Source organism: Paramormyrops kingsleyae, chromosome 21 (assembly GCF_048594095.1).
Source record: "Paramormyrops kingsleyae isolate MSU_618 chromosome 21, PKINGS_0.4, whole genome shotgun sequence".
Taxonomy (NCBI): domain Eukaryota; kingdom Metazoa; phylum Chordata; class Actinopteri; order Osteoglossiformes; family Mormyridae; genus Paramormyrops; species Paramormyrops kingsleyae.
The window spans coordinates 1,244,169-1,271,703 of NC_132817.1; the positions used below are offsets into that span (position 1 = coordinate 1,244,169).

General features: G+C 42.2%; 1 protein-coding gene across 3 annotated transcripts in view; it reads right to left on the bottom strand.

The window, feature by feature from the left end:
* Nucleotides 1-1,526: 1,526 nt before the first annotated feature.
* LOC111835163 (ELAV-like protein 1) overlaps nucleotides 1,527-27,535 on the bottom strand; it is a 31,533-nt gene continuing 5,524 nt past the window's right edge. The window contains exons 2-7 of one of the 3 annotated variants that reach the window (XM_023795159.2): nucleotides 22,590-22,649; nucleotides 6,472-6,649; nucleotides 5,416-5,519; nucleotides 4,618-4,771; nucleotides 4,264-4,489; nucleotides 1,527-3,133 (exon numbers count right to left, since the gene is read on the bottom strand). In XM_023795159.2, the coding sequence (XP_023650927.1) occupies nucleotides 2,809-3,133; nucleotides 4,264-4,489; nucleotides 4,618-4,771; nucleotides 5,416-5,519; nucleotides 6,472-6,649; nucleotides 22,590-22,625 (1,023 nt within the window). In that variant the 5' untranslated portion in view covers nucleotides 22,626-22,649 and the 3' untranslated portion in view covers nucleotides 1,527-2,808. Of the gene's footprint in view, nucleotides 3,134-4,263; nucleotides 4,490-4,617; nucleotides 4,772-5,415; nucleotides 5,520-6,471; nucleotides 6,650-22,589; nucleotides 22,650-27,535 lie in introns of those variants that run through there. The other 2 variants (XM_072704185.1, XM_023795160.2) reach the window with 2 other exon arrangements.

Genomic DNA, 27,535 nt, shown 5'->3' on the forward strand with positions numbered 1-27,535 from the left:
AAGCACCGAACCCCTGACATTCCCCCTGCGGGTGGTGGGCCCACCTGGGGACAGTCCCGCGTGCCTCTTTCGGGCTGTGCCCGGCCGGGCCCCACGGGCCAAGGCCTGGCCACCAGGCGCTCGCCAACAGGCCCCTCCCCCAGGCCTGGCTCCAGGGTGGGGCCCTGGTGACCCTAGTCTGGGCGAGAGAAACGGGACTTTGTTTTTAAATACCATGGACCCATATCAAAAAGAGAGATTTTTTGCTTAGCCGGACAACTTGTCGTATTTAAGGTATCTCAGTTTAAATGATCTTTATCTTCATTCACTTACAATTAGCCCGAACTACCGTAAATCCGACAAATAATCCGACTAATCATGAAATCCAATTCTAGCCCGGTTAATTGCAATTGTTAACAATATCAGTTGATAGCACATTACACACGGTGCTTTACGTATAAAAGTCTGTAACAACACGTCCTCAGATAAGTTGGACGGTATAATGTGTGCAACCGATTTAATGAGGCACAAATGAGAAGTAGTGCTTAAACAGTATAAAACTACAACTTCCCCTTCTGTTGATGAAGGGCGCAGCCATCTTGGATTCTGAACTCGGGATTGTCTACGCTGCTCCGAGATGTTTTTGGGATCTCCGAGAAATGGGAGCGCGGATGTCGTCACATCCGGCTTCAAAACTCGGAAACCGACTCGGAATGAGTTCCGAGGGCAAATGGAACACACCAAAACTACCCGAAATAGGTTTACAGAGAGATTTCAGGGATTTTGAGTCATTCTGCGCTGCAGATGGGATAATTGCGTAAAAATTTTTAATCAGATTAATCATGATGATGGATTAATCCGCGTTAACCCGTTAATTTTGACAGCCGTAATATATATATATATATATATATATATACACACACACACACACTGTATATACATACACACACACACACACACACATATATATAGAGAGAGAGGGAGGGAGGTACACACACACACCTACTTTAAACTTCATTAGCAGGCAACCTGCTAATAACTGCAAATGTATAATGTTTAGAGACAATATGAATGGGAATAACTATTTTGTGTTCAGGGGACCTGTGGAATTCTGGCTTCAGTTTGTGCTGTTGGTGACATGGTGCAATACATTGAATCTCAAGAAAGTGAATACTTTATAGCCATGGCAGCAAAACCAGATACTGACATTACCCATTCCTTAGCATTTTCCTGGTGTTCACCTGAGAGATGAGCATGGCTAAACACAGGTGAGTAGGTGGAAGGAACCTAGACCCACATAAATCTGAGAGGTACCAAACCACGTGATTGTTAGCTGGTCCACCGCATTCCATAGAGCCTTCCTCCTGAAAAGAACCTGGGAGAACAACAGAGCTGAGCAATCAACAAGTGACTGAAGTAGTTCAGTTATCCCAGTGCATGCAAATGGCAGGATTCCCAGTTGCAAAAATCGTAGTTGATTTTAAAAGTATTCAAATTAGTATGTATATTTCATTTGAAGTAAAAACTAAACATTATATCAACTGATGCAAGTGTCTGAAAGTAGTAGGTTTTAATTTTCAATTGATGATATAAGATAATACTACTTTGTTAGGTAGTCTAACACCATTAAGTATATTAGAAATGTTAGCTGTAGCAGATATACATGTTTGTCTAAAACAAAATTTCTGAAATGCAGATCAAGCTAATTAATTACAATTCATCAACCAGAGAACTTCAATTTTCATTCTGAGTGATAAGCAATGAGAAGACTTAATTAAAAGCCAATTAATAAATGTTTTAAGAAATAAGTTGAGGGTCACCTGCAGTGAGGATGTGAAATTAACCAGCTTATTTTGCAATATATTAAGAGAACCATTTGGATCAACAGTCAGTTACACAAAAGGAATGTGAACAGATGCAAAATAATTAAATACCATACAATACAGAAACAGGAAAGAAAAAAACATTCCATTAAATAAAATTTAAAACTTCAAGAAAACAAAAATCAGATTTAATGTTTACAAATGATGCAAAAGTTGACAAAACAAAATGGTTTGTTAAAAAAATGAAGTCAATATTGAAAGGCAGATTACAAAAGCTTAGAATTAGTCTTAAATAGGTATTTTAAAGTCATCAACACAAATCTTTATTGAAAACAAAATACAATGAAACCAGAAAGAACAGGTTCAAGAAAATATGGATGTTTAAGTACACATTCAATCAATACATTATATATTTAGCCTTAACATCCAATGCCATATGGCATGAGAAGCTTGAAGGGTGGGGGAGATGTTAAAAAATAAAAAAAACCCTTCTTTCATTCTCTTTGGTCCCTCTTAATAAGGTGAACTCAAAGGGTCTCAAAGAAAAACACCCAATATCCATTACAGAACCACTTCAACATATCAACGCATTAAGCATGCCATGTCTTTATAAAAAATAAAAAAAAACACCCTGACTTATGCTCATCATCATTTTAAGGGGTTTGGGTAGAAATAACAAATATATTATTTTTCAAACTAACAGTGATAAGTGAAATGAGTAAATCTGAAATTAAGGCATTGTATCCTCATACATTTTACTATGTAAAATAGGCAGTATCTTAAACTTGATTAAAGAAAATGCTTAAAGACTAGGCATGCTTTTTTACCATGCATATGACAAACTGAAATTACTACATCACAATTTTCTTATTGAATTGGTCATTTAATAGACTCAAAAAAGCTTTCCATCCCAAAATATGATACAAAAATATAATTAGGACAAATGCAAACTGGCATAAAATGGATTTGAAACTACTGAGTTTGCAGCGTTGACTTTGTAGAGTATCTACTTATGAGACTTGCTGGTTTTGAATGACACCTGTAAGATCTTGTCGCCTAGGCGATACCCATTGAGGCTGGCAATTGCCATGGCTGCTTCCTCATAGTTAGTCATGGTTACAAAGCCAAACCCTTTACATTTATTGGTATTAAAGTCTCGAATGACTTTGACATTGGTAACAGCCCCAAAGGGGCCAAACATCTGCCACAGTATGCCTTCATCAGCATCTTGTCCGAGGTTGTAGATGAAAATGCACCAGCCTGACGAAGAGTTACCTGATATATTGACTCCTGAGAGTCCACTCACATGGTCCACACTCATAGGAGAGAACCTGGGAGACAGAAGCCACACAAATTCTTTATCACAACTGCAGTACAACGTTGCAAATTGCTACCCTAAATACCCTCTACATTTTGAAATGTGGAACACATTAGATTAGTAAGTTTACATGTGTGTTGTCTGTTTAAATCATGTGGCCAGCATAATCACTATTGGGTCCCTGAGTGAGACCCTTAACCCCCGAACTTGTCCAGAGATGCCAGATGAATGGCTGAACCTGCGTTCTGACCCCAAACTTTGCTTCTCTTCTGTCTCATTGGACAGCAAAAAAACCCTCATGAATCCATACTGATACAATGGGCTAATGAAACCTTATTTTGATAGCAGTGTCCCACACCTCTGGGGGGAGGAGGCCCCGGGGAAGACCCAGGACACGCTGGAGAGACTGTCTCCCGGCTGGCCTGGGAACGCCTCGGGATTCCCCCAGAGGAGCTGGACGAAGTGGCCAGGAAGAGGGAAGTCTGGGTTTCCCTGCTTAGACTGCTGCCCCTGCGACCCGACCCGGTAAAGTGGGAAATGATTGATGGATGGATAGATGTCTCACACCTCCAAGTCTGTGATTTTGAATACCACTGAAGCTCTGTGGGTGTGGAGTTTGTATGTTCAGTTTAGTTCATTTTTATTTATATAGTGCATTTTCACATTACATTGTCTCAAAGTGCTTTACATTATCCCTGTCCAAAGCCCTCATGTTCTCCCCACAGATTTCAGGGAAATATTCAGTTGGGCTAATGTGCATCTCTAATTTTCCCATAGTGCATGAGTGCATCCATGTATATTCCCTATGATGGATTGACATCCTGTCCAGGGTGTACTCCAGACTTCTACTCCATACTTCCTATGAATTCCAATAATCCCACCCTCCTGTCCTGAGAACAATGACCATCCCACCCGGTGATTCCAGAAAATCCCGACAATTCAACCCTTTGCATCCTAAGAATCCCAATAATACCACCCTGTGCATCCTGAGAATCCTGACAATTCCACCCTGTGCTTCCTGGGAATCCTGATAATCCCACCCCGCCCTTGCTGGGAATGCAGTACCCCTGCAATCCTAACCAGGGCAACCAAATAAAAGATGGGAGGATATATCAACAAGTATGGAGATCATTGCATTCCTACCTGAACCTCTGTGCTTGGTGATGCACAGGCCCCCCAAAACGACGAGATTGCGAATGGTAGAGCTGAGACAGAAGCTGAGAGTTTTTTGCCTGGTTCGGATTGGCAGCAAACTTAACAGTGATCGGTTCAGTGGCCCCGGGCGGCTTCTGACCATTTAGATCTTTGATGGCATCCTCCGCCTCTGCTCTCTTGTCGAAGCGGATAAACGCAACCCCCCGAGATAGCCCTGTTGAGAGAAACAAATCAAAAATATATTTACATACAAAAGTATTCAAAAAATGTACTCATGTACTTTTTAGATTTTCCATCAAAGATGAAAAGCTCTGGATTGATGAGTTGACTATTCTAGTCTACCTGAAGCCTGATCAACAAGAACACGGGAGTTAATAATGCGACCATAACGTGCAAACATGTCCTCAACATCTTTCTGGGTCATGGTCTTGGGCAGCCCACTAATGTACAGGTTTGCATCCTTTATCATTTCCGAACTTGGCCTGGCATAGGACACCTGGACAAGACAACACAAAAGGAAAATTCAGCCTCGAAAGAGAGAAGCACATGACAGACACAGAAAATATTAGAAAGAAACATACAGTATGTGTTTTTGGTTACTAAAGCATTATTGATGAAAATAATTCAACATTGCATCTATAATAATGCAATGCAAATCTAAACAGAATTTTACTAAATAATGTACTTAAAAAAAAACCTTAATTAAATAAAGAACACTAATCACTATAAAGCAGGAGGGGACACAAATTAGAATTAAATTTGACCTGATGGTTTTCCAATGAAAATCTATAGTTACATGATGAAAATTTCACGAGGAAAACAAATACAATCATAAAAAAAGAGGCTTCAATTTTGATAATCATATGCCAATTTGAGAATTTTAGATTTTTTTTTATTTAAAGGAAGCCATAACACATCCCTTAAAAAAGTATACTATCTGCTGTCCTTCATAAGTTAAACATTCAACCAGCAGAATAAAAAAAAATGTTTCTACTGTAGCTGTGATCTTCATTATTCAGTGAAAACACTTTGCAGCAAGGATTATGCTTTCTGCTGCTTAGGTTTTTTTTTTTTTTTTTTTTTTAAATATACCACATCTATTAGTTAAAACATGTATAAGAACACCTCTTTGCACATTACCTTGATAGTTTTAGACTGTAGTCTCAGCCCATTGAGTGTACTGATTGCCCTTTCTGCATCACTAGGGTTAACATAGTTAACAAATCCGTACCCTAAACTGTGTCCTAGAGAAAAAAAAAGGAAAACAATAAAATAAAATAATAAAAATGTTTAATAGTTTAAAACTGGACAAATTAGTTTTTCCAATAAACCAAGTCTTAACAATGCATGCTACTCTATAAAGGTGAAATAGGCAACTAAAAAATACAATAAAAAACCCTATAATGTAAATTTAGGAGGTTTGCGATGAATCCATCTGATAAATACCCAAGGAGCTGCTTCTATATAAACTCAGAACAAACATGGAAGTACTTTTTTTCTCCCATTGATTTTACAGCACATTTTGCACAAGGAAAAAAATAGATTAAACTAAACACTTAAAAACAATCTGACAATAACCTACTCATATCCTGCAGATAAAATTGTGTGCAAGATAGGGAAGCTCCAATTTAAATTGTCAAACACCGGATTAAAACTTACTTAACATTTCAATACAAAAATAGCCCTGCCAAGGTTGTTTTTTTTTAACTTATTTATTGTAATGAACATCCATAATAGCCTAATATATATATTAATAAGAACATAAGAACATTTACAAATTTACAAACGAGAGGACGCCATTCGGCCCATCAAGCTTGTTTGGGGAGACCTTAACTAATTGCTCAGAGTTGTTAAACTCTTATCTAGCGCTGATTTAAAGGTTTTAGCTTGCACTACACTAGCAAGAAGACTATTCTATACTCGACACGCTGTGTAAAGAAGTGTTTTCTCAAATTCAGTTTAAAATGTTCTCCCGCTAATTTCCACCTATGGCCACGAGTTCTAGTATTTAAACTAATATTAAAGAAGCCATTTTACTACTTTAATATTTTAATACTAGGAGGTAATAGTAATCAGAGTTTAAAGGTATGTGAAAGAGTTTTAAGTAGTGTCAGGCAAATCTGCCATTGGTTAAAGAGGCAGCTTCTTTATGATGTCATAGGTGAATGTCTCATTGAGTTGGATTTAAAGAATTACCTGCCACTTTATCGCGGATAAGCTTTGCTGATTCCACCTCACCGATGCTGCTGAACAGGCTGCGGAGCTCATCTTGTGTCATGTTTTGAGGAAGGTAATTGACGATCAGGTTTGTTTTTGCATCTTTCAGCTCGTCTGCCATGTGATCTTCATAACCGTTGGACATGTCATAAACTTCCTGGATGAGAAGTAACCATGAAAAGAATATGTGTGCAGCCCTAAGATTTAGTAAAATATTATGGTAAAATTTGTGATTGGATGTGTAAAAAAGGTTTTAAGACAGTGGTTCTCCCATGAACTTAAGTCAAAAAAGCAAGTAGATGCACTCTTTTCACATTGTAACCTGTTGCCTAGAGTACACATCAGGCTATGGTGCTGGGTACGCAGCTACCTACACTGTACCGATGGCGCTGATTCTATGCAGTAGTATAAATCAGCCTATAAGTGTTTTCTTCCATTGATTTAAGTCTGGGGTTTAAGTGCACTTTGGCTGGATACGTACTTTGGGTGAAGAAACACCAAAATATGGGCATCACATGTAAACAATCCTTACATGTATTCTGCCACTGACTTAAATACATTTGAGTGCATTTTTCATTACGTGCTCTGGAGGACTGTATTAAGTCACAAGCCTCTATATGGCAAAATGCAATAATTGCAGTTTCCAGAAAGCTGCAAATGAATGAAAATTTTTAACATGTATCATACATTTAGAAATTAATGTTACAATCACAATGTACTTGAATAATTCATATATTATAGAAATAATTATTAAATATATACAAAGTATATAGAAATACAATGCATAGTAGATTGAAAAATGTAAGTAAATACACAAGTAGTTTATGCTGTAGCGTATACCATTTATTTTGACTATGCGGTTGATTTAGGGTGACTATGTCCACTTTTTCCCATATAAAATAAGTCCAGCCAGGATTACTAAATCATCAAAAATGTCCCAGATTCGGATTTATACAGTTGCCATTCATTATGTGAATTTTTGCATTTTTTAAAAATCTTAATCTATAGGTCCTGCCTTCTTGCATGCCACAATTGGTCAGTCATGTACACGCATTTTACGCAAATATTAGTCAAACTACATCCTAGTCACGACAGTCAAGGGTCAGAGCATCAGCTTGCTTGTTGATCATCGCACATCCTGAACAACCTTAAAATGCCCAAACACAAATGTAAATTCACAGAAAATTTTCAGAAAACATCTCTGAAAAGTACGTGCCAGCATCAAACGAAGGTGCTAGTGGTCTAGAAACCCACATAAGCTCATCAAAACACAAAACTGCAGTTAAAGGAGAGAGTTGGTAAATTAACTGATTACTTTGTGAGACGAGGTAAGATACTGTCATGACAATAGAAAAATGTATAACTAGAGTTGGTGCTGAGGGAAAAGAATTTGCAGAATGGGGAGGCCATCAACCAAAGATTAATATAAACTTGTATAACAATAGAAATTATCATCATAAAATATTCAGAAAATCATCTTGCATCCTATAGTTTTAGAACAAGGACAGTAAGTATAAATTAAAGTACAGACCGCTCCTTTTTGAAAGTTTTTTTTTTACACCACTTACACCAAAATTAATACCTGCTTTTGCTAACTGAAAAAAATTCAAAGGAGGATTTTCACTTTTCCAGCAAGCTGTTATTAAAGAGCTAGTGTGCACCCAGAGCAACAAGAGTGCCGCTGCCAAACTCCTTCCCTGGGAACTACACTCAGCATTAAGCCACCATAGGATTACTACTCTTTGGATTTCTTTCGATTACCAAAACTACACTGTACATACATTATGTTTATATAGGCTGTGTAGTTCTCATTCCTGTTTTTATTATATGGTAGTGTTATCTTGTTTTTATGTGTTATGTGGTATGACTTCGTAGATTATTTTCTGGGTCTCGGAATGCTCAAAATTTTTCCCATATAAATTAATGCCAATTGCTTGTTCACTTTACGCCATTGCGGCTTACGGAAGGTTTCATAGGAATATTCCATTTTCGGATAGCAGGGGAAACCTGTATTTATAACTGTTGGCTTTCATTTAGAGTATACCAATTCTTTTCCCAGAAAACAACAAGTTATATTGGCAAACAAGTGATCTTCACTGATGACTGAACTCACATTTTGAATGACTAGACATGGTTAATGTCTTTCCTTTTCAGACATAATTTCATATTTATGTACACATACACAGTTGAGAGCGAAGCTTGGAGTCTGAGCAAAGCCATTATCCATGCCGACCAGCTAGTGCATTGTTACAGAAAAAAGATTGCCCAGCGGGGAGGCTAGGGACCAACAATCAATATAAACATTATTATAGAATATTCAGAAAATCATCTCGTACCCCTGATTTAAAATTGCCTACCTGTACAAAGATCCTTGGAAAAAATTTAGATGGCAGATCTGCATTTACAAAATGGCGACTGTAGGCTCAGTTTTCACTTTGGGTTAACCTCTGTTTGCAATTACAATTGTGCGGTCCTTTGTCGTTGCAGTTATAGTTTTGGATCTGATTAATTGTACATTTTCAGGTGTAGATTTTCATCCATATAATGTTTTTGTGAAATGGTAATAAGATGGATCAATGATCAAATAGGGTAAATAGAGTAAATGGTAACAAATAGATTCATCCTGTTCACAAGAAAAAGCCTCTAATCATTGCTTTTTTCTCTTTACTGTAAATAAGCACTCCTACTTCAGTTTTGGTGCAATTTGGTTCAAAATTGGAATAATTCCAGATATTCACCTATACAATGTGCCTTGGAAAGTACGGCCCAAACATTTGAGTTACGCTGACAAATCAAGTGTCCGGGCTGGCCTTCTTTTTGCTATCACTATGCAGTGCTGCTTCATCTTTGGTGTGACCTTCACCCATACAACAAGTCAACAGAGGTTTAAAAAGATGTCAAATATTTTTGAGTTATCGTTCTAACAAGATGAACTGTCTGAAAACACCAGTCATTTTTTTTAGCAATACAACGGATTTCTTACAATACAACTTAGTCTTATTTTGCTAGACCTGGCACTTGTCCAAACAAAGCTTCAACTAATTTAATGGCAAAATTAGGCATTATTGTTATGGTTATCTTGAAAAAGATCTGTCATTTACTTTTTGAATTATTGCTGTAACAGAATCAAATGTCTGGAACTAACCATGTTTTGTGCAATTATGCAATGCTCCTACAGTTTTGGGGCAATCTGCCTCAAAATTTAATCTCTTCTAGGTTGTAATCCCTACAGTATGTCTGCAAAGTTTGAAAAAGATCCAAACAATACTTCAAGGGTTATTGTGCTCAAAGACCACGTGTCTTTGACAGCTGCCATTCCTTCCCTTGTGCAGCTGTTTAATTTTTGGGGCAATTTGTCTGAAAATTAGAGCAGTTGGAGATCTTCATCCTTATAATGTTTTAGTGAATAAGATCCATCACATTCTTTTTCACTTAAGTCAAATCCCATCTGCTTTCCCCCTACCCTTTGCTGCCACTAATCGGCATTGGTTTTGGGTTCCATTCCGCCACCCATATAATGCCTTTGCAAAGTCTGAAATGGATCCATCTAACACTTCTTGAGTTATTGTATTCTCCTGGAGCCGACACCTTATCGAGGAGGAGGGGTTTGCGTGTTCCAATGATCCCAGGAGCTAAGTTGCCCGGGGCTTTATGCCCCTGGTAAGGTCACTCAAGGCAAACAGGTCCTAGGTGAGGAACCAGACGAAGTGCGGCTCACAATACCCCTAATGAAGAAAAAAATATTGGAACCACGGTTTCCCTTGCCCGAACACGGGTCACCGGGACCCCCCCCTGGAGCCAGGCCTGGGGGTGGGGCTCGATGGTGAGCGCCTGGTGGCCAGGCCTGTACTCATGGGGCCTGGTCGGGCACAGCCTGAACAAGGCATGTGGGTCCCCCCTCCAATGGGCTCTCCACCTATAGGAGGGGCCATAGGGGTCGGGTGCGATGTGAGCTGGGCAGTGACCAAAGGCGGGAACCTTGGTGGTCCGATCCTCGGCTGCAGAAGCTAGCTCTAGGGACATGGAATGTCACCCCTCTGATGGGGAAGGAACCTGATCGGGTGCGCGAGGTTGTGATGTTCCGGCTAGATATAGTCGGGCTCACCTCGATGCATGGCTTGGGCTCTGGAACCAGTCTCCTTCAGGGGGATTGGACCCTCTTCCACTCTGGAGTTGCCCACGGGGAGAGGCGGGGGTGGGCATACTTATTGCCCCCTGGCTGGGCGCCTGTACATTGGGGTTTACCGCAGTGGACGAGAGGGTAGCCTCCCTTCGCCTTTGGGTGGGGGGACAGTTGTTTGCGCTTATGCGCTAAGCGGCAGTTCAGAATACCCACCCTTTCTGGAGTCCTTGGAAGGGGTGTTGGAGAGCACTTCTCCTGGGGACTCTCTTGTTCTGCTGGGGGACTTCAATGCTCACGTGAGCAATGACAGTGAGACCTGGAGTGGCGTGATTGGGAGGAACGCCCCCCCCCCCGATCTGAACCTGAGCAGTGCTTTGTTGTTGGACTTCTGTGCTCGTCATGGATTGGGGCAGCGTGTGGCTCAGTGGGCTAAGCCTGTGTGCTTGTAATCACAAGGTCGCCGCTTCAAACCCAGCCTCAGCATGTCTGTGGGTCCTTGAGCAAGGCCCTTAACCTCCCTGGGTGCCCCAACAGGTGGCTGCCCTTCGCAGACAGCTTGTTCTACAAAAAGCAAGTTGATGGAGGCGTAAAAAGAATTTCCCCATGAGGGATAATAAAGGTTAAATTAAATTAATGAACACCATGTTCAGGCATAAGGTGTCCATACGTGCATTTAGCACCAGGACACCCTAGGCCACAGTTTGATGATCAACTTTGTAGTCATGTCGTTGGACTTGCGGGCGCATGTCTTGGACACTTGGGTGAAGAGAGGGGCAGAGCTGTCAACTGATCACTACCTGGTGATGGGTTGGCTCCGCTGGTGGGGGAGGAAGCCGGCCAGGCCTGGCAGGCCCAAGCGTATAGTGAGGGTCTGCTGGGAACGTCTGGTGGAATACCCTGTCAGGAGGTGTTTCAACTCCTACCTCCGGCAGAACTTCTCCCATGTCCTGGGGGAGGTGAGGGACATTGAGTCCGAATGGGCCATGTTCCACGCCTCCATTGTGGAGACAACTGACCAGAGCTGTGGCCGTAAGGTGGTCGGTGCCTGTCGCAGCGGCAATCCCCGACACCAGTGGTGAGGGATACCGTCAAGCTGAAGAAGAAGTCCTATCGGGCCATTTTAGCCTGTGGGACTCCAGAGGCAGGCGAAGCGGGATGCAGCTTTGGTGGTCGCTGAGGCAAAAACTCTGGTGTGGGAGGAGTTTGGCGAGGCCATGGAAAACGACTTCCGGACGGCTTCAAGGCGATTCTGGTCCACCATCCGGCGGCTCCAGGCGGGAAAGCGGTGCAACATCAACACTATTTATAGTGGGGATGGGGTGCTGCTGACCTTAACTCAGGACGTTTTGGCTCGGTGGAGGGAGTACTTCGAAGACCTCTTCAATCCCACCAACACGCCTTCCAATGTGGAAGCAGAGTATGGGGACTTGGGTGTGGACTCCCCTTTCTCTGGGGCGGAGGTCGCTGAGGTGGTTAAAAAGCTCCTCAGTGGCCAGGCCCCGGGGGTGGATGAGATCCGCCCGGAGTTTCTAAAGGCTCTGGATGCTGTGGGGCTGTCCTGGTTGACACGCATCTGCAGCATCGCATGGACTTTGGGGGCAGTGCCTCTGGACTGGCAGACCGGGGTGATGGTCCCCCTCTTTAAGAAGGGGGACCGGAGGTTGTGGTCCAACTATAGGGGGATCACACTCCTCAGCCTCCCTGGTAAGATCTATTTGGGGGTTCTGGAGAGGAGGGTCCGCTGGATTGTCGAACCTCGGATTCAGGAGGAGCAGTGTGGTTTTTGCCCTCGCTGTGGAACAGTGGACCAGCTCTATACTCTCCATGAGGGTTCATGGGAGTTTGCCCAACCAGTCTACATGTGTTTTGTGGACTTGGAGAAGGCATTCGACCATATCCCTCGGGGAGTCCTGTGGGGGGTGCTCCGGGAGTATGGGGTGCCGGGCTTCCTTTTAAGGGCTGTTTGGTCCCTGTATGACTGGTGCCAAAGCCTGGTCCGCATGGGCGACAATAAGTTGGACTCGTTTCCAGTGAGGGTTGGACTCCGTCAGGGCCGCCCTTTGTCACCGATTCTGTTCATAGTTGAGGGTATCCGGTTTGGTGACCTCAGGATTAGGTCTCTGCTTTTTGCAGATGATGTGGTTCTGTTGGCCTTTTTGGACCGTGACCTTCGGCTCTCACTTGGACAGTTCGCAGCCGAGTGTGAAGCGGCTGAGATGAGAATCAGCACCTCCAAATCCGAGACCATGGTCCTCAGCCGGAAAAGGGTAGAATGCTCTCTCTGGGTCGGGGATGGGGTCCTCCCCCAAGTGGAGTTTAAGTATCTTGGGGTCTTGTTCACGAGTGAGGGGACAATGGAGTGGGAGATCGACAGGCGGATCGGTGCGTCATCTGCAGTGATGCGGGCACTGCATCGGTATGTCATGGTGAAGAAAGAGCTGAGCAAAAAGGCAAAGCTCTCGATTTACCAGTAGATTTACGTTCCTACCCTGGGTAGTGACCGAAAGAACGAGATCGCGAGTACAAGTGGCCGAAATGAGTTTCCTCCGCAGGGTGGCTGGGCTCTCCCTTAGAGATAGGGTGAGGAGCTCGGTCATTCGGGAGGGACTCAGAGTAGAGCCGCTGCTCCTCCGCATTGAGAGGAGCCAGATGAGGTGGCTCGGGCATCTGATTAGGATGCCTCCAGGGCAACTCCCTGGTGAGGTGTTCCGGGCATGTCCCACTGGGAGAAGGCCCCGCGGAAGACCCAGGACATGCTGGAGGGACTATGTCTCTCGGCTGGCCTGGGAACGCCTCGGGATTCCCACAGTGGAGCTGGATGAAGTGGACAGGGAGAGGGAAGTCTGGGTTTCTCTGCTGAGACTGCTGCCCCCACGACCCGACCTCGGATTAAGCGGGAGATAATGGTTGGATGGATGGTATTAACAAGCAAAGCATCTGCAGTGGCAGTGGTGGACCGTTCCCAAAACCATATGTATTTCGTGGAGTTTACAAATACTTTGAGACCTTGGGGGTATTTTCCGTACTTCGCTTAAATCATCCAAGTTCAGATGCCTCTTAATGCCAGTGAAACTCATCTGGGATAAGTCAGTTTTTCAAACACAGTTGTGTATTAGATTAGTCTAGCTGGATCCATTCATCCGAGATGATTGCACATGTCCGCGCTGCTTGAAAAGCCCATAAATATCAAGTCTAGAAAACTTGATCAGCAAGTCTTTGATAGGCTGCAAGAAAATGACGAAAGGAAGGGCACAGCAGGACCTCGTATTAGAAGGATATGAAGAATTTCAAAAACTAATATGCACAAGGCACATTACCTGGACAAGATTGGAAATTTGAGAACGCCTTGCCTGAGGGAAGGGGTGAGCCTGGCCAGTTTGTCCCTTGCCCGCACGTAATGCCCAAAAATTAGCATAAAGGAAGGGGGAGATCTTGGTGTTGGTTGGAGCTCAGCCATGGGACAGAGTGAGCATCGCCCGGCACTTTCTCGGGACTCACATGTTGATCTAATAATAATAATAGTAATAATTGATACCTTATTGATCCCCATGGGGAAATTGTTTTTACGCGAAGGGCAGCCACTTGTTGGGGCACCCAGGGAGCTGGGGGTTAAGGGCCTTGCTCAAGGACCCGCAGATGTGCTGAGGCTAGGTTTGAACCGGCGACTTGAACAGGCTTAGCCCACTGAGCCACACGCTGCCCCAGTCTCTTACCAGGACTGAAACAAGCTCCCCAGTCTAAGAGTGAACTTGGGGGATGATGGCACTTCCGAGTGTGAATAGGTTTGCAGTGTCTGTGTACTAATTCAATTATTATTGGAATTAATTATCATTGTATTAGAATCACAATAATATCAATTGGTACTTTCTATGTATGCATATTTCATTGTCATTTATATACATATATATATACATATACACACATATATACATATACACACATATATATATACACATATATATATATACATATATAAATACACATATATATATATATATACATATATATATACATACATATATATATACATATATATATACATATATATATATATACATACATATATATATACATATATATATATATACATACATATATATACATACATATATATATATATATATATATATATATATATATATATATATACACATACATACACACACACACACACACACACACACACACACACACACACACACACACACACACACACACACACACACACACATATATATATATATATATATATATATATATATATATATATATATATATATACACACACATACACACACACATATATATACATACATACACTGTATATTAAGCATGTTACATGGCGTTAATGTTTTAAAAAGTGAGTAATGCATCTGTTCTACAATAATAACGTGATAATTTCTCATAATTCATTCCATTTTTGTTGTCATTGCATGCTTAAGGCATTATGTCAGTTTATTGGGGCAGTGTGAAATAGCCTTTATTTAACTCCGAATTGTGGGATAAAAACACAGCCCTAGTGTGTGTGGTCTAAATGTTGTTTCTCATTATTGTTTGAAAATCTCAAAACATTGTAATTTATCATCACAAAATACTTTTTATCATCACAAACAAGTATTTTTTTATAAAAATCGTTGCCTTGTAAAGATTCTGAGCATGTGCCTATACTGTTTTCTTCATCATCAGAGGGGAGTATGAGAGACCAGAGAATCCAAAGAGCCATGGGTGTGTGCAAAAAAGTGGTCAGTGCTTTTTCCTTCTCGTGGAAAAAGAAACGCAAACTAGCAGCCACTCAAGAGGAGCTCAAGCTGCCAAAGCACAAGTTGATCACAGAATCACCGACCAGGTGGGGGTCACACCATGCAATGATAGCACGAGTGCTAGAGCAGGAGAAGGCCATTGCAAAAGTTTTATCAGCTGATAAAAAAACAAGGCACTTGGCTCCCTCATGGCAGGATATTGAGGTTCTGGAGTCTGTGTGCAAGGCTCTAAACCCACTTGCTAATTTCACTGATGCCCTTTCTGGTGAAAAATATGTGTCATACCTGAAACCTGTACTGCATCTTTTCAATGAGGAGGTCTTGAAACCTGTAGCTGATGACTCAGAGCTCACAAAGACCATCAAGGCTTCTGTCATCAGCTATCTGAATGAGAAATATGACAATGCTGCCACTGATGACCTTTTGAGCATAGCATCCCTTGTTGATCCTCGTCTTAAGAAACGCTACATCAAAGATGACAAGCTTGAGGCTGTAAAATCCAGAGCTGTGGCTCAGATGCTGGATGAATGTCAGAGTACATCGCAAGCTACTCCTGAATTCCCATCCACTGCACTGGGAGGAGGCAAAGGTGATGGTGCTGATGCTACACCAGCCAAACTGCAGAAGACGACACTGGGCAGCTTTTTTAAGTCCTACACTAAGTCTGCTGCAACATCTGGTCTCACAGAACAGCAGGCTATTGAAAATGAACTAAACAGCTACCTGCAAGCTCCTGATGCAGACAGTGAGACCAACCCCCTGGTATGGTGGAAGATCAATGCAGCGACATTCCCCAGAGTGAGGCTCCTGGCAAAACGTTACTTGTGTATTCCTGCCACCAGCTCACCCTCAGAGCATGCTTTTAGCACAGGTGGTAATATTGTGTGCTGCAACAGGGCAGCTTTAAAGCCAGACACAGTGGACAGACTAGTCTTCCTGGCAAAAAAACAGAGTTTTACAAATTGTGTGCACTTGCTAGAAGTTGAATATTTTTGTTTACATCATGCACATTTAATGTACCTCTTAATGCCAGACACTGTTCACAGACTAGTTTTCCTGGCAAAAAATAGATAAATAAATAAGATAATAATGTGAAAGTTTTACAAATTGTGTTCACTAGCTAGAAGTTGTATAATTTAATGTTTTGCACATTTGACCTACCTCTTAAAGTCAGACACTGTGGTCTAATTGTGTTACAAATTATGTTTTTACAATCCTCTCCGGGAGCCGACACCTTATCGTGGTGGAGGGGTTTGCGTGTTCCAATGATCCCAGGAGCTAAGTTGCCCGGGGCTTTATGCCCCTGGTAGGGTCACCCAAGGCAAACAGGTCCTGGGTGAGGAACCAGACAAAGTGCGGCTCGTCAGACCCTTATGATGAACACAAACATGGATTCACGATTCCCCTTGCCCAGACGCGGGTCACCGGGGCCCCTTCCTGGAGCCAGGCCTGGGGGTGGGGCTCGATGGCGAGCGCCTGGACAAGGCACGTGGGTCCCCCCTCCAATGGGCTCACCACCTGTAGGATGGGCCATAGGGGTCGGGTGCGTTGTGAGCTGGGCAGTGGCCAAAGGCGGGGACCTTGGCGGTCCGATCCTCGGCTGCAGAAGCTAGCGCTAGGGACATGGAATGTCACCTCTCTGGTGGGGAAGGAGCCTGAGCTGGTGCGGGAGGCTGCGAAGTTCTGACTAGATATAGTTGGGCTCGCCTCGACGCACAGCTTGGGCTCTGGAACCAGTCTCCTCGAAGGGGGTTGGACCCTCTTCCACTCTGGAGTTGCTCACGGGGAGAGGCGCCGAGCTGGGGTGGGCATACTTATTGCTCCCTGGCTGGGCGCCTGTACATTGGGGTTTACTGCAGTAGACGAGAGGGTAGCCTCCCTTCGCCTTCGTGTGGGGGGACGGGTTCTGACTGTTGTTTGCGCTTATGCGCCAAACGGCAGCTCAGAATACCCACCCTTTTTGGAGTCCTTGGAAGGGGTGTTGGAGAGCGCTACCCCCGGGGACTCTCTTGTTCTGCTGGGGGACTTCAATGCCCAGGTGGGCAATGACAGTGACACCTGGAGTGGCGTGATTGGGAGGAACGGCCCCCCCGATTTGAACCCGAGTGGTGTTCTGTTGTTGGACTTCTGTGCTCGTCACGGATTGTCCATAATGAACACCATGTTCAGGCATAAGGGTGTTCATATGTGCACTTGGCACCAGGACACCCTAGGCCGCAGTTCGATGATCGACTTTGTAGTCGTGTTATCGGACTTGCAGCCGCATGTCTTGGACACTCGGGTGAAGAGAGGGCCGGAGCTGTCAACTGATCACTACCTAGTGGTGGGTTGGCTCCGCTGGTGGGGGAGGAAGCCGGCCAGGCCTGGCAGGCCCAAGCGTATAGTGAGGGTCTGTTGGGAACGTCTGGCAGAATCCCCTGTCAGAGGGAGTTTCAACTCCTACCTCTGGCAGAAGTTCTGCCATGTTCCGGGGGAGGCGGGGGACATAGAGTCCGAATGGGCCATGTTCCGCGCCTCCATTGTGGAGGCGGCTGACCGGAGCTGTGGATGAGATCCGCCCGGAGTTCCTCAAGGCTCTGGATGTTGTGGGGCTGTCTTGGTTGACACGCATCTGCGGCATCGCGTGGACATCGGGGGCGGTGCCTCTGGATTGGCAGACCGGGGTGGTGGTCCCCATCTTTAAGAAGGGAGACTGGAGGGTGTGCTCCAACTATAGGGGGATCACACTCCTCAGCCTCCCTGGTAAGGTCTATTCTGGGGTGCTGGAGAGGAGGGTCTGTCGGATAGTCGAACCTCAGATTCAGGAGGAGCAGTGTGGTTTTCGTCCTGGCCGTGGAACAGTGGACTAGCTCTATACTCTCGGCAGGGTCCTGGAGGGTGCGTGGGAGTTTGCCCAACCAGTCTACATGTGCTTTGTGGACTTGGAGAAGGCATTCGACCGCGTCCCTCGGGGAGTCCTGTGGGGAGTGCTCCGGGAGTACGGGGTGCCGGACTGCCTTATAAGGGCTGTTCGGTCCCTGTACGACCGGTGTCAGAGCTTGATCCGCATTGCCGGCAGTAAGTCGGACTCTTTCCCGGTGAGGGTTGGACTCCGCCAGGGCTGCCCTTTATCACCGATTCTGTTCATAACCTTTATGGACAGAATTTCTAGGCGCAGCCAGGGCATTGAGGGTGTCCGGTTTGGTGACCTCAGGATTAGGTCTCTGCTTTTTGTAGATGATGTGGTTCTGTTGGCCTCATCAGACCGTGACCTTCGGCTCTCACTGGAACAGTTCGCAGCCGAGTGTGAAGCGGCTGGAATGAAAATCAGCACCTCCAAATCCGAGACCATGGTCCTCAGCCGGAAAAGGGTGGAGTGCTCTCTCCAGGTCGGGGAGGAGGTCCTTCCCCAAGTGGAGGAGTTTAAGTATCTCGGGGTCTTGTTCACGAGTGAGGGAAGGATGGAGCGGGAGATCGACAGGCGGATCGGTGCGGCGTCAGCAGTGATGCGGGCGCTGCATCGGTCTGTCGTGGTGAAGAAGGAGCTGAGCCAAAAGGCAAAGCTCTCGATTTACCGGTCAATCTACGTTCCTACCCTCACCTATGGTCATGAGCTGTGGGTAGTGACCAAAAGAACGAGATCGCGAGTGCAAGCGGCCGAAATGAGTTTCCTTCGCAGGGTGGCTGGGCTCTCCCTTAGAGATAGGGTGAGGAGCTTGGTCATTCGGGAGAGACTCAGAGTAGAGCCGCTGCTCCTCCGCATTGAGAGGAGCCAGATGAGGTGGCTCGGGCATCTGCTTAGGATGCCTCCTGGACACCTCCCTGGTGAGGTGTTCCGGGCATGTCCCACTGGGAGGAGGCCCCGGGGAAGACCCAGGACACGCTGGAGGGACTATGTCTCTTGGCTGGCCTGGGAACGCCTCGGGATCCCCCCAGAGGAGCTGGAGGAAGTGGCCAGGGAGAGGGAAGTCTGGGTTTCCCTGCTGAGACTGCTGCCCCCGCGACCCGACCTCGGATAAGCGGAAGTAAATGGATGGATGGAATAACTTTGTTTACATTTTGTACATTTACTGATTTTACCATACTTTGTCACAACTTTTATTATTATTTTTTTTATTTTAGTAAATTGTTTTAATTTTTAAGGCCAAATCTGTCATCTGTTTTTGTTAATAAACTATACTTTAAAATGAAATTTAATAAACCCTTTAATTTTTGTGGCTTCAGTCATTGTTGGGATACTCTTTTAAAGTTGGCAGCATTAACAGCTTATACTGAAACATATATCGTTACCGTTCAATTTGGGGAAAAATTATCGAGATTACATTTTTGCCATATCGCCCAGCCCTAGGATCCAGCCTGAGGTCAGTCACGTGCTATGGCAGTCATTAATCCTAAAAGAGTGGCCGCAATCAGCCAATCAAAATCAAGCAGCCATTTGACAGGTTTATCAATGACCAATCTAAACCAAATTTGGATGGTACATTTGTCCTCTGACCCACAGCCCTCCCTGTAAAGGACACCTCACTCGGCCAGATGGGGGCGCTACAGCTCCCCCATTTGCATTTCTGCCTATTTCTCCAGAACTGCCACGCCTACAGTTGAAATGTATTGCCAGTCCAATTCATGTCATGACAAATCCAACAACATATAGAACTTGGTTCTCCATCTTTGCGTTTTTGCATGATATATAGTTGTCTGAAAATAGGTTATTTTGTTAACCTCCTAGGATTTTCTCCCAACCTACATAAATCTGGTGTCATTAAAATCAGGAGACAGTCCTTTTCAAGATTTATACAAAAAACGTAAACTTTTGGTAAGGTATGGCCGCCAGCCACACCCCTGACTGTTCAGGTGCCACGTCCATTTCAGTCAGACAGCTATATCTCAGGCATGCTTCAGCCAATAATTACCAAATTTCTCACTAATGTAGGACTGTACCCCAGAGAGACCCACCAAATTTCGTGTCGATCGGTCAAACGGCAGCGCTACGGCCACTGTTTATATATGTCTAAGACCGACCTAGGTAGAGCTGGGCGATAAATCGATTTAATCGATTAATTCGAATTTACAGTTCAGGACGATGTGTTTTCATGAAAATCGATTTTATTACTTTTTTTTACACACGAGCGCCAAAAGCGGAACTAATGCGACGCACCATTCTTCACGGGTAAATTAGCGTGGCGCACCCAAACACTGTAGCAGATTCACTAACAACATGGCAATGACAAGGGATAAGCTGGCGCTTGTGCCCAAGAAAGGTGTTGCTACATCTGTAATATGGAATTGGTTCGGTTTTGCGAGGTCAGACACAGACCAAACAAGTCCTCGTTGCAAAGACTTTAAAAACTGTTGCAACCAAAGGAAGCAGCGCGACTAATTTATTCCAGCATGTAAAGCAGAGGCACGCAGCGGAGTGGGAGAAGTGCCGCTCAAAGCGAAATGAAAATAGCCGCAGCACCAGCACAACAAACAAAGTTAAGCAAGCAACCGTCCCTGACACATTTTCGAACTATGTGCCATATAATAAGAATCGGGCACGATGGAAGGCGATAGCAAACGCTGTCGCGATGTATAGTGCAAAACACATGGTGCCCATACATACTGTGGAAAAGCTGGGATTCATTAACATGCTAAAAGTTTTAGACCCGAAGTACGTGCCTCATTTTTCTTAACACTGGCAATTTTTCAAAAGCTTTCTTTTGCACTATGTCAAGCCCAATGGCATAAAGTATTTACTTAATACCAAGCTGACATGATAAAATTGTGTGTTTTTTTTTTCCTATTATTATTACAATATTACTTATTACTTTTATTTATAAGTTTGAGGGTGTATTGTGTTGTTACCAGTTTGAAAATAAGCTATAGAGAAAGCTTTCTAAAAGTTTTTACAAGTTTCTAAAAGTGTTTACAATGGTGTGGTCTGCCATCTCACTTACAAGCATCTTTTATGGCTTGTCAGATTGCACTTTAACCCTAAAGTAAAAAAAGCTAAATAAAGTTAAAAATTGTTTTGAACTATTTTTGTCATCTGTAGTTTGATTTTGAGTAGGGGAGGGGAAAATCAATTAAAATCAGAAATCGGATTTTTTGTGAAAAAATCGGAGATTTTATTTTTAGGCCATATCGCCCAGCTCTACACCTAGGCCAATTCAGCTAAAATGAGTTACCAGATCAGGTAGGAAGGTGTCTACCGATCTCACCCATCTTACTAACAGCAGTGTGTGGTGCAGTGGGCTAAGCCTGTGTGCCTCTAATCAGAGGGTCGCCGGTTCGAACCCAGCTTTGGTGGGTTCTTGAGCTAGGCAGCCTGATGTGCACAGCGTACTTTCCGTCATCTATTGACCTGTTACGCCTACACTAAAACCATCTCCATCCTAATTTCTACCTATTAAGACCATCTCACCAAAACCAGTCCTGCTCTGTCCTACATCTACTATCACATTAGACCTACACTGAATCTCCATCCTGTTATGAGAGTATAGTTCTGTCTGACTTTCTACTACCGTGGCCGCCGGTTCTCTGCCGTTATTCCTCTATTACTTGTCCTACCTGTCCGATTGTCCTATGCTTTGGACCCTTCCGTCACTACTTGAAGTTACTAGTTCATTTTGGTTTTGTCCCTTAATTTGTATCTCTATGATCACTTCTTAGTAATTCCTAAAATGTGTTATTGAGCTTACCTGTAAATAAAATCAATTCCTGACAAAAATCAGGAAGATTCTACTAGTAGAATCTACTAGTAGAATAAGGAGACCAAGAGAAAACACAGATATTTTACAAATATGCATCATATTATGTGAAAATTCACTCCATATGAGGCATCAGAGCACACTGAACAGAACAGATACCTTCTAAATTCACTGAATATCATGATTATGCTTCACAGTAACCATAGTCACCAAATGACTAATGAACAAAATTTACAAATTAATTTGCTTTCTGCATATCATAATTGCAGTCATCTGAAAAGTCCAGGGATTTTCACAAATAGTTTTTTGTATGTAAAACACCAGGCAGTACAGAAATTTGTAGGGAAAAAGCATGTATTATACTTAGCTTGGTGTTACTGAAATAGCGTGTGAAAAGCAGAAATATTTCAAAACAGTATCAAGCAGTTTTTATCTTTTATCTGAACAATGTATTTCACATTTCATGATCATGGACACGTATTCATACTATCAGGGGAAACCATACATCTTGCTAAATGACAAAACACATACAAATTTTCTACTCACTTTCAAGTATCTAATGTGTCCCCTTCTCACTGCCATGTAGACACTTCACAGATCCCAAATCTAAAGATATCAAAAACAAAATAAAGTAATAAAAATACACGCTGAAAGAAAGAATGAAAGAAAAGCAAATGAGAGGATTCCAGAAAGAACTAAACTAAATTAACAAAAAAGGAAAAAAATGGCAAGATGAGCCTTCTTCTGGATATACCTGTGGAGAGAACACAGCAACCATCACCCTCAGAGACTAGCTCCTATTCAGCATGTATTTTTATACACTTTGATCTCAATACATTCACATCTTAAAATGTGTTTTTATTTGCTTTAGCCATTAATAGCTTTTTCTGTTAATTATATATTTTCCAACCCCACCCCCAATAAAGACTCTGCCCCCTTATCCATTCACTTCCAACTATGCCCCGAGTCAAGAGCCATTTAATAAAAATAGAACAATAATTACATTAACAGTAAACATGCTCATTTTCCTTTATGGAGTAGAAAGACCATTCACAGGAATAAGACTTCCTTATTTTAACTTGTTGTCGCATCATTTCTGCTCAAAAATTCAGGTTCAGGGGTTTGTTAAAGAATACTGGAAAACTGACAAAAGGTTTTACAGCGTGTTCAAATATGGATTTTAGTGAAGAAAAAGTAACACTTATTGATTCACAGAACCCTACCTTACACCTGTTACACTATTTACAAGGCTAGGCAAAAGTTATGAAATCATTACACTTGGAGAATGTTTACATCTAAAATATTTTAACATTTTTTATATATTTCATAGCAAATTAGTTACATATATGACACAAAACATTTTTTTCAACAGCTGAACATTCCTCAAACTACAAAATCTTTTGTACATACATAGAATTGTCAAATGTTTCATGTTTTATATATTTATACTTATATGTTGATTGTCAATTCATGTCTTACTACAACTGCTTCAAGAGGCTTTGCACACAAGCATTTCACCAACATGTATAGTACCTGTGTACTGGTGACAAGTGACGTGACATTGAAATGCATAATGGTGCTTTACTGCCACCGTGGCTTTGATTAGCTTACTGCTCCCAAATTAGGGGGTAGCCACGGTACTTATGTGTATAATATCATAGACCCAACTAATCGATTATTAAATTAGTAGCAGACTATTTTAATAGTCGATTTTAATCGATTTAATCGATTAGTTGTTGCAGCTCTAAAATTTTCAAAAGCCATACATGCCATATCAAAGGAGCTATGAATGTCAGAAGTTGGACCGAAAGGTTTGTTTGGCAAAATGTGTAAAATTTCTTAAAGTACCAAGGTCTGTATATTCTAAATTATTAGCAATACAAATGTGTGGGCGATCTTCTCAACAAAAAAAAATCATATGGCAATCTTTATAACACACAATCAAGATCCACAATCATGATCCTTCTTCCCAATTTTGAAATGTACAGTACAAGAATACCCACACCTGAACAAGCCTAAGGACTTAACCATCAGCACGAGGGCTGTCACAATCATGAAATGTTAGTTGATTAATTGTCATGCAAATAATTGTGATTAACGATTTAATTGTTTTTTTCATTTCATATTATAACACAGCCTAATCATAGTGCACACTTTATGAAGAATTTAATACTGAATATTGGAACATATAAATATGAATTGCATTCACTTTTTAAGCTTTGTAAACAAAAATTGTATAAGGCAAATACGAAATTAATGACAAAGCTATATGGGTCATTCCACGTCAAATCATCACACTTTCGGACCTCATCGTCACGGATTTTAAAGAAACTTGGCATGCTGATTTGATCACATGAGTAACTCATAAAACTGAAATTGGCCATGTCTGGGATCAATATTGAGGGGCATTTAAGCAAACAAAGTTTTAACTTTTTTTTTTGGGGGGGGGGGGGGCTATGACTTTGACTGGCTATATTTACCTTAATGTAAGCTGCACAGAAGTGGTCCTTATATTGTTTTAAAGCTATTGTCCAGCTGTATAGATCGAACAAGTAATATGCCATCCCCATTTGAATAATTACTATGTAATAACTGATTAAATAATTAAAAATTCAATAACAAAAAACCTATATTTCAAAATTTATCAATTTTTTAATAATAAAGCTAGATTGTAATGACATGAACATCTCCAGAAAATTTGGTCTTTGGTGTTTAAGGTGTTGCTGAGATATGTAAATACAAACATGTAAAATAGGAAAGAGCTGTTGTGCGATTGATTGTACAAAATAGATTTAACACGAAATAGGAGCTATCTTTTTAGAGAGTGCCAAAAACTAAATAAGTAACACTTTGGATTTAGCGTTCAGTACGATGACGAGGGTAAGAGGACTGTAAACAAGCAAAAGACAGTCTGCAAGCACTGCTTGGCAACAGTTGGCTACTTCAATGGAAACACTTCTAACATGATGTTTCATTTACGTCACCACCACCCAGCCGTTTCACTTGGTAGCGGAGCTAAGCGCAACATCCACCAACTCTCACTGCTGCCTTCCACCAACAATTAGCCACAAATTCAGTTAGACGTAAATAAATAACGAAAGCAGTGGGATCCTTCATAGCGAAGATTTGCAGCCCTTTTCAGTAGTTAATGACTTGGGATTTCGTCACCTTATCAAAACAAACGAACCGCGTTATAATGTCCCCTCCTGCACACATTTCAGCAGCACAGTGATTCCCGGGCTCTATGAAACATTGCAGAGGGAAATTGAAACCGAATTAGCACAGGCACCGTATCTGGCTCTCTCCACTGATAGCTGGACCTCCAGACTCAGAGCATCTGAAAGTTACCTCACGGTGACTGTGCACTATGTGCAGGATTGGGAGATGAAGAGCTACGTGCTGCAAACTCGTCACCTGTATGAAAGTCATACAAGTGCACAATTAGCTCAAGAATAAATGAATGCTGTGACTGAGTGGAAGCTAGAGAGACCAAATATCACAATACCAGTCATTGTAAAAGCCATCCATGAAGCTGATGTGTTTGGGCCTCATATTGGATGTTTTGCTCACACCCTGAACCTTGCAGCCAAACGGGCAGTTTCTCTCAAGCAGTGAGCCGCCTCCTGGGTAAGGTCAGGAAAGTGGTGACCTTTTTTCACAAGAGTACTACTGCTCATCAAGTTTATACAGACAAGCAAGTGATGCTAGATTTGCCAAAGCATACATTAATCCACAATGTCACAACATGCTGGAATACCATATATGACATGCTCGAACGTTATGTTGAACAGCAACCAGCCATCTATGCTGCTATGTTGGACAAGTCTGTGAAGAAGTCGATCAAAGACATACTCACTGAGCAGGAACTGAATCTGGCTGAAGAACTAATTCAGCTACTCAACCCCCTGAAAACAATTACAACTCTTATGAGCACTGAAACAAGTCCAACTTTATCAATGATTCTCCCTTTAAAGACAAAAGATCCTTAAATCAATAACATCAGCTCCTGAGGACAGTGAACCATCAGGGAGGCCAAGGCAGCCATTACACAGGACATGGGAAAAAAGATATACAGAACCAGATCTTCTTGAATAACTTCACAAAGCTACAGCCCTTGATCCAAGGTTTAAATCACTGCCGTTCCTAAATCAAGACTGCTGTGACTGAGTCTACAATGATCTCATAAAAGAAATTGTGGAGCATAAATATCAGGTATTTGATCTATCTTTAAATTATTTTCATAATTTTGTTTTTAGCAGGTTTATTAAAATTTGACAAAATTAAATATGCTTTTGGTTTAGAAATATGTCACACATAATAAATAAGAATCTTTTTTCAGTTTTAAGATGTGCAAGCAGAGGCATCTACAGAGAAAGAAAATCCATCCTCATCATCCCCTCCTCAAAAGAAGTCTGACATGTCAGAAGTATTTGGAGAACTTTTCAGAGCAGAGCAGAAGACGAAGTCCTTTTCCAAAATTATTGAGGAGGAAGTCACATCATACTAGGCAGCAGATTGCCTTCATGTAGATGCAGATCCTTTTGAGTGGTGGAAAACAAACCAGTCAAAGTTCCCCTATGTTGCAAAACTTGCACAACAGTACCTCAGTGTCCCAGGAACCTCTTTTGCTAGTGAGAGAGTGTTCTCCACCAGAGGGGACATTGTCAGTGAAAGCCGTTCCCGTCTTGCTCCAGAGAACTTAGAGAGGCTTATCTTTTTGCGCAAAAACCTCACCATAATAGAATAGATTTTTCCAGTTACTAAATTGATTTTGCACTGTTATTTTACAGCTAATGTTGTCTGTTTAAGTTGTTACCATGTGTATCTAAAATTCAAAACGTTGATTTCATACATTATAAACAGAAAACATAGCTGTTTTTTTGTAAATGGAAAGTTTTATCTGTCTATATAAAAAATAAAGAGTTCAAGGAATGATAGTATATTTTGTCTAAAATATATGGATACTATAAAAACCATAACGTACCATAACCGTGACACAAAAACCGCAATACGTACCGAACCGTGGGTCCAATGTACCGTTGCATCCCTACACCACATCTTTAAATTCTCATCCTTGCATTAGAATAGAGACCAGTTAACATTTTGATGGTATCTCATGTGGTAATGCTGTGTCATACGTTTTAAATTAACTACACACTGAATATTGAACTGAAGCTTGACATAAAAAATTATACTGCAGATCAAATCGTAATGTCTGTCAGAAAAACCATATATGGTATCATATCTTTGGTTTTTTGTTAATAGGCAATAGCATTAGTATACCGCTAACCCATCAAAACAACGAGACAGTCAGTAATTCTCACAGCAGCGGAGTCGGTGACCTCCAAAAAAGCCGTAAAACCCACAATACAGTCGTGTTTATGTCATATGTTTTTGTGCTTATTAAATTTAAATGTTTCCAAAGATTAATCCCACAACAGTAATAAAATAAAAGTCTTGCTTTAACATAAATACTAAAAGAATAGATCACT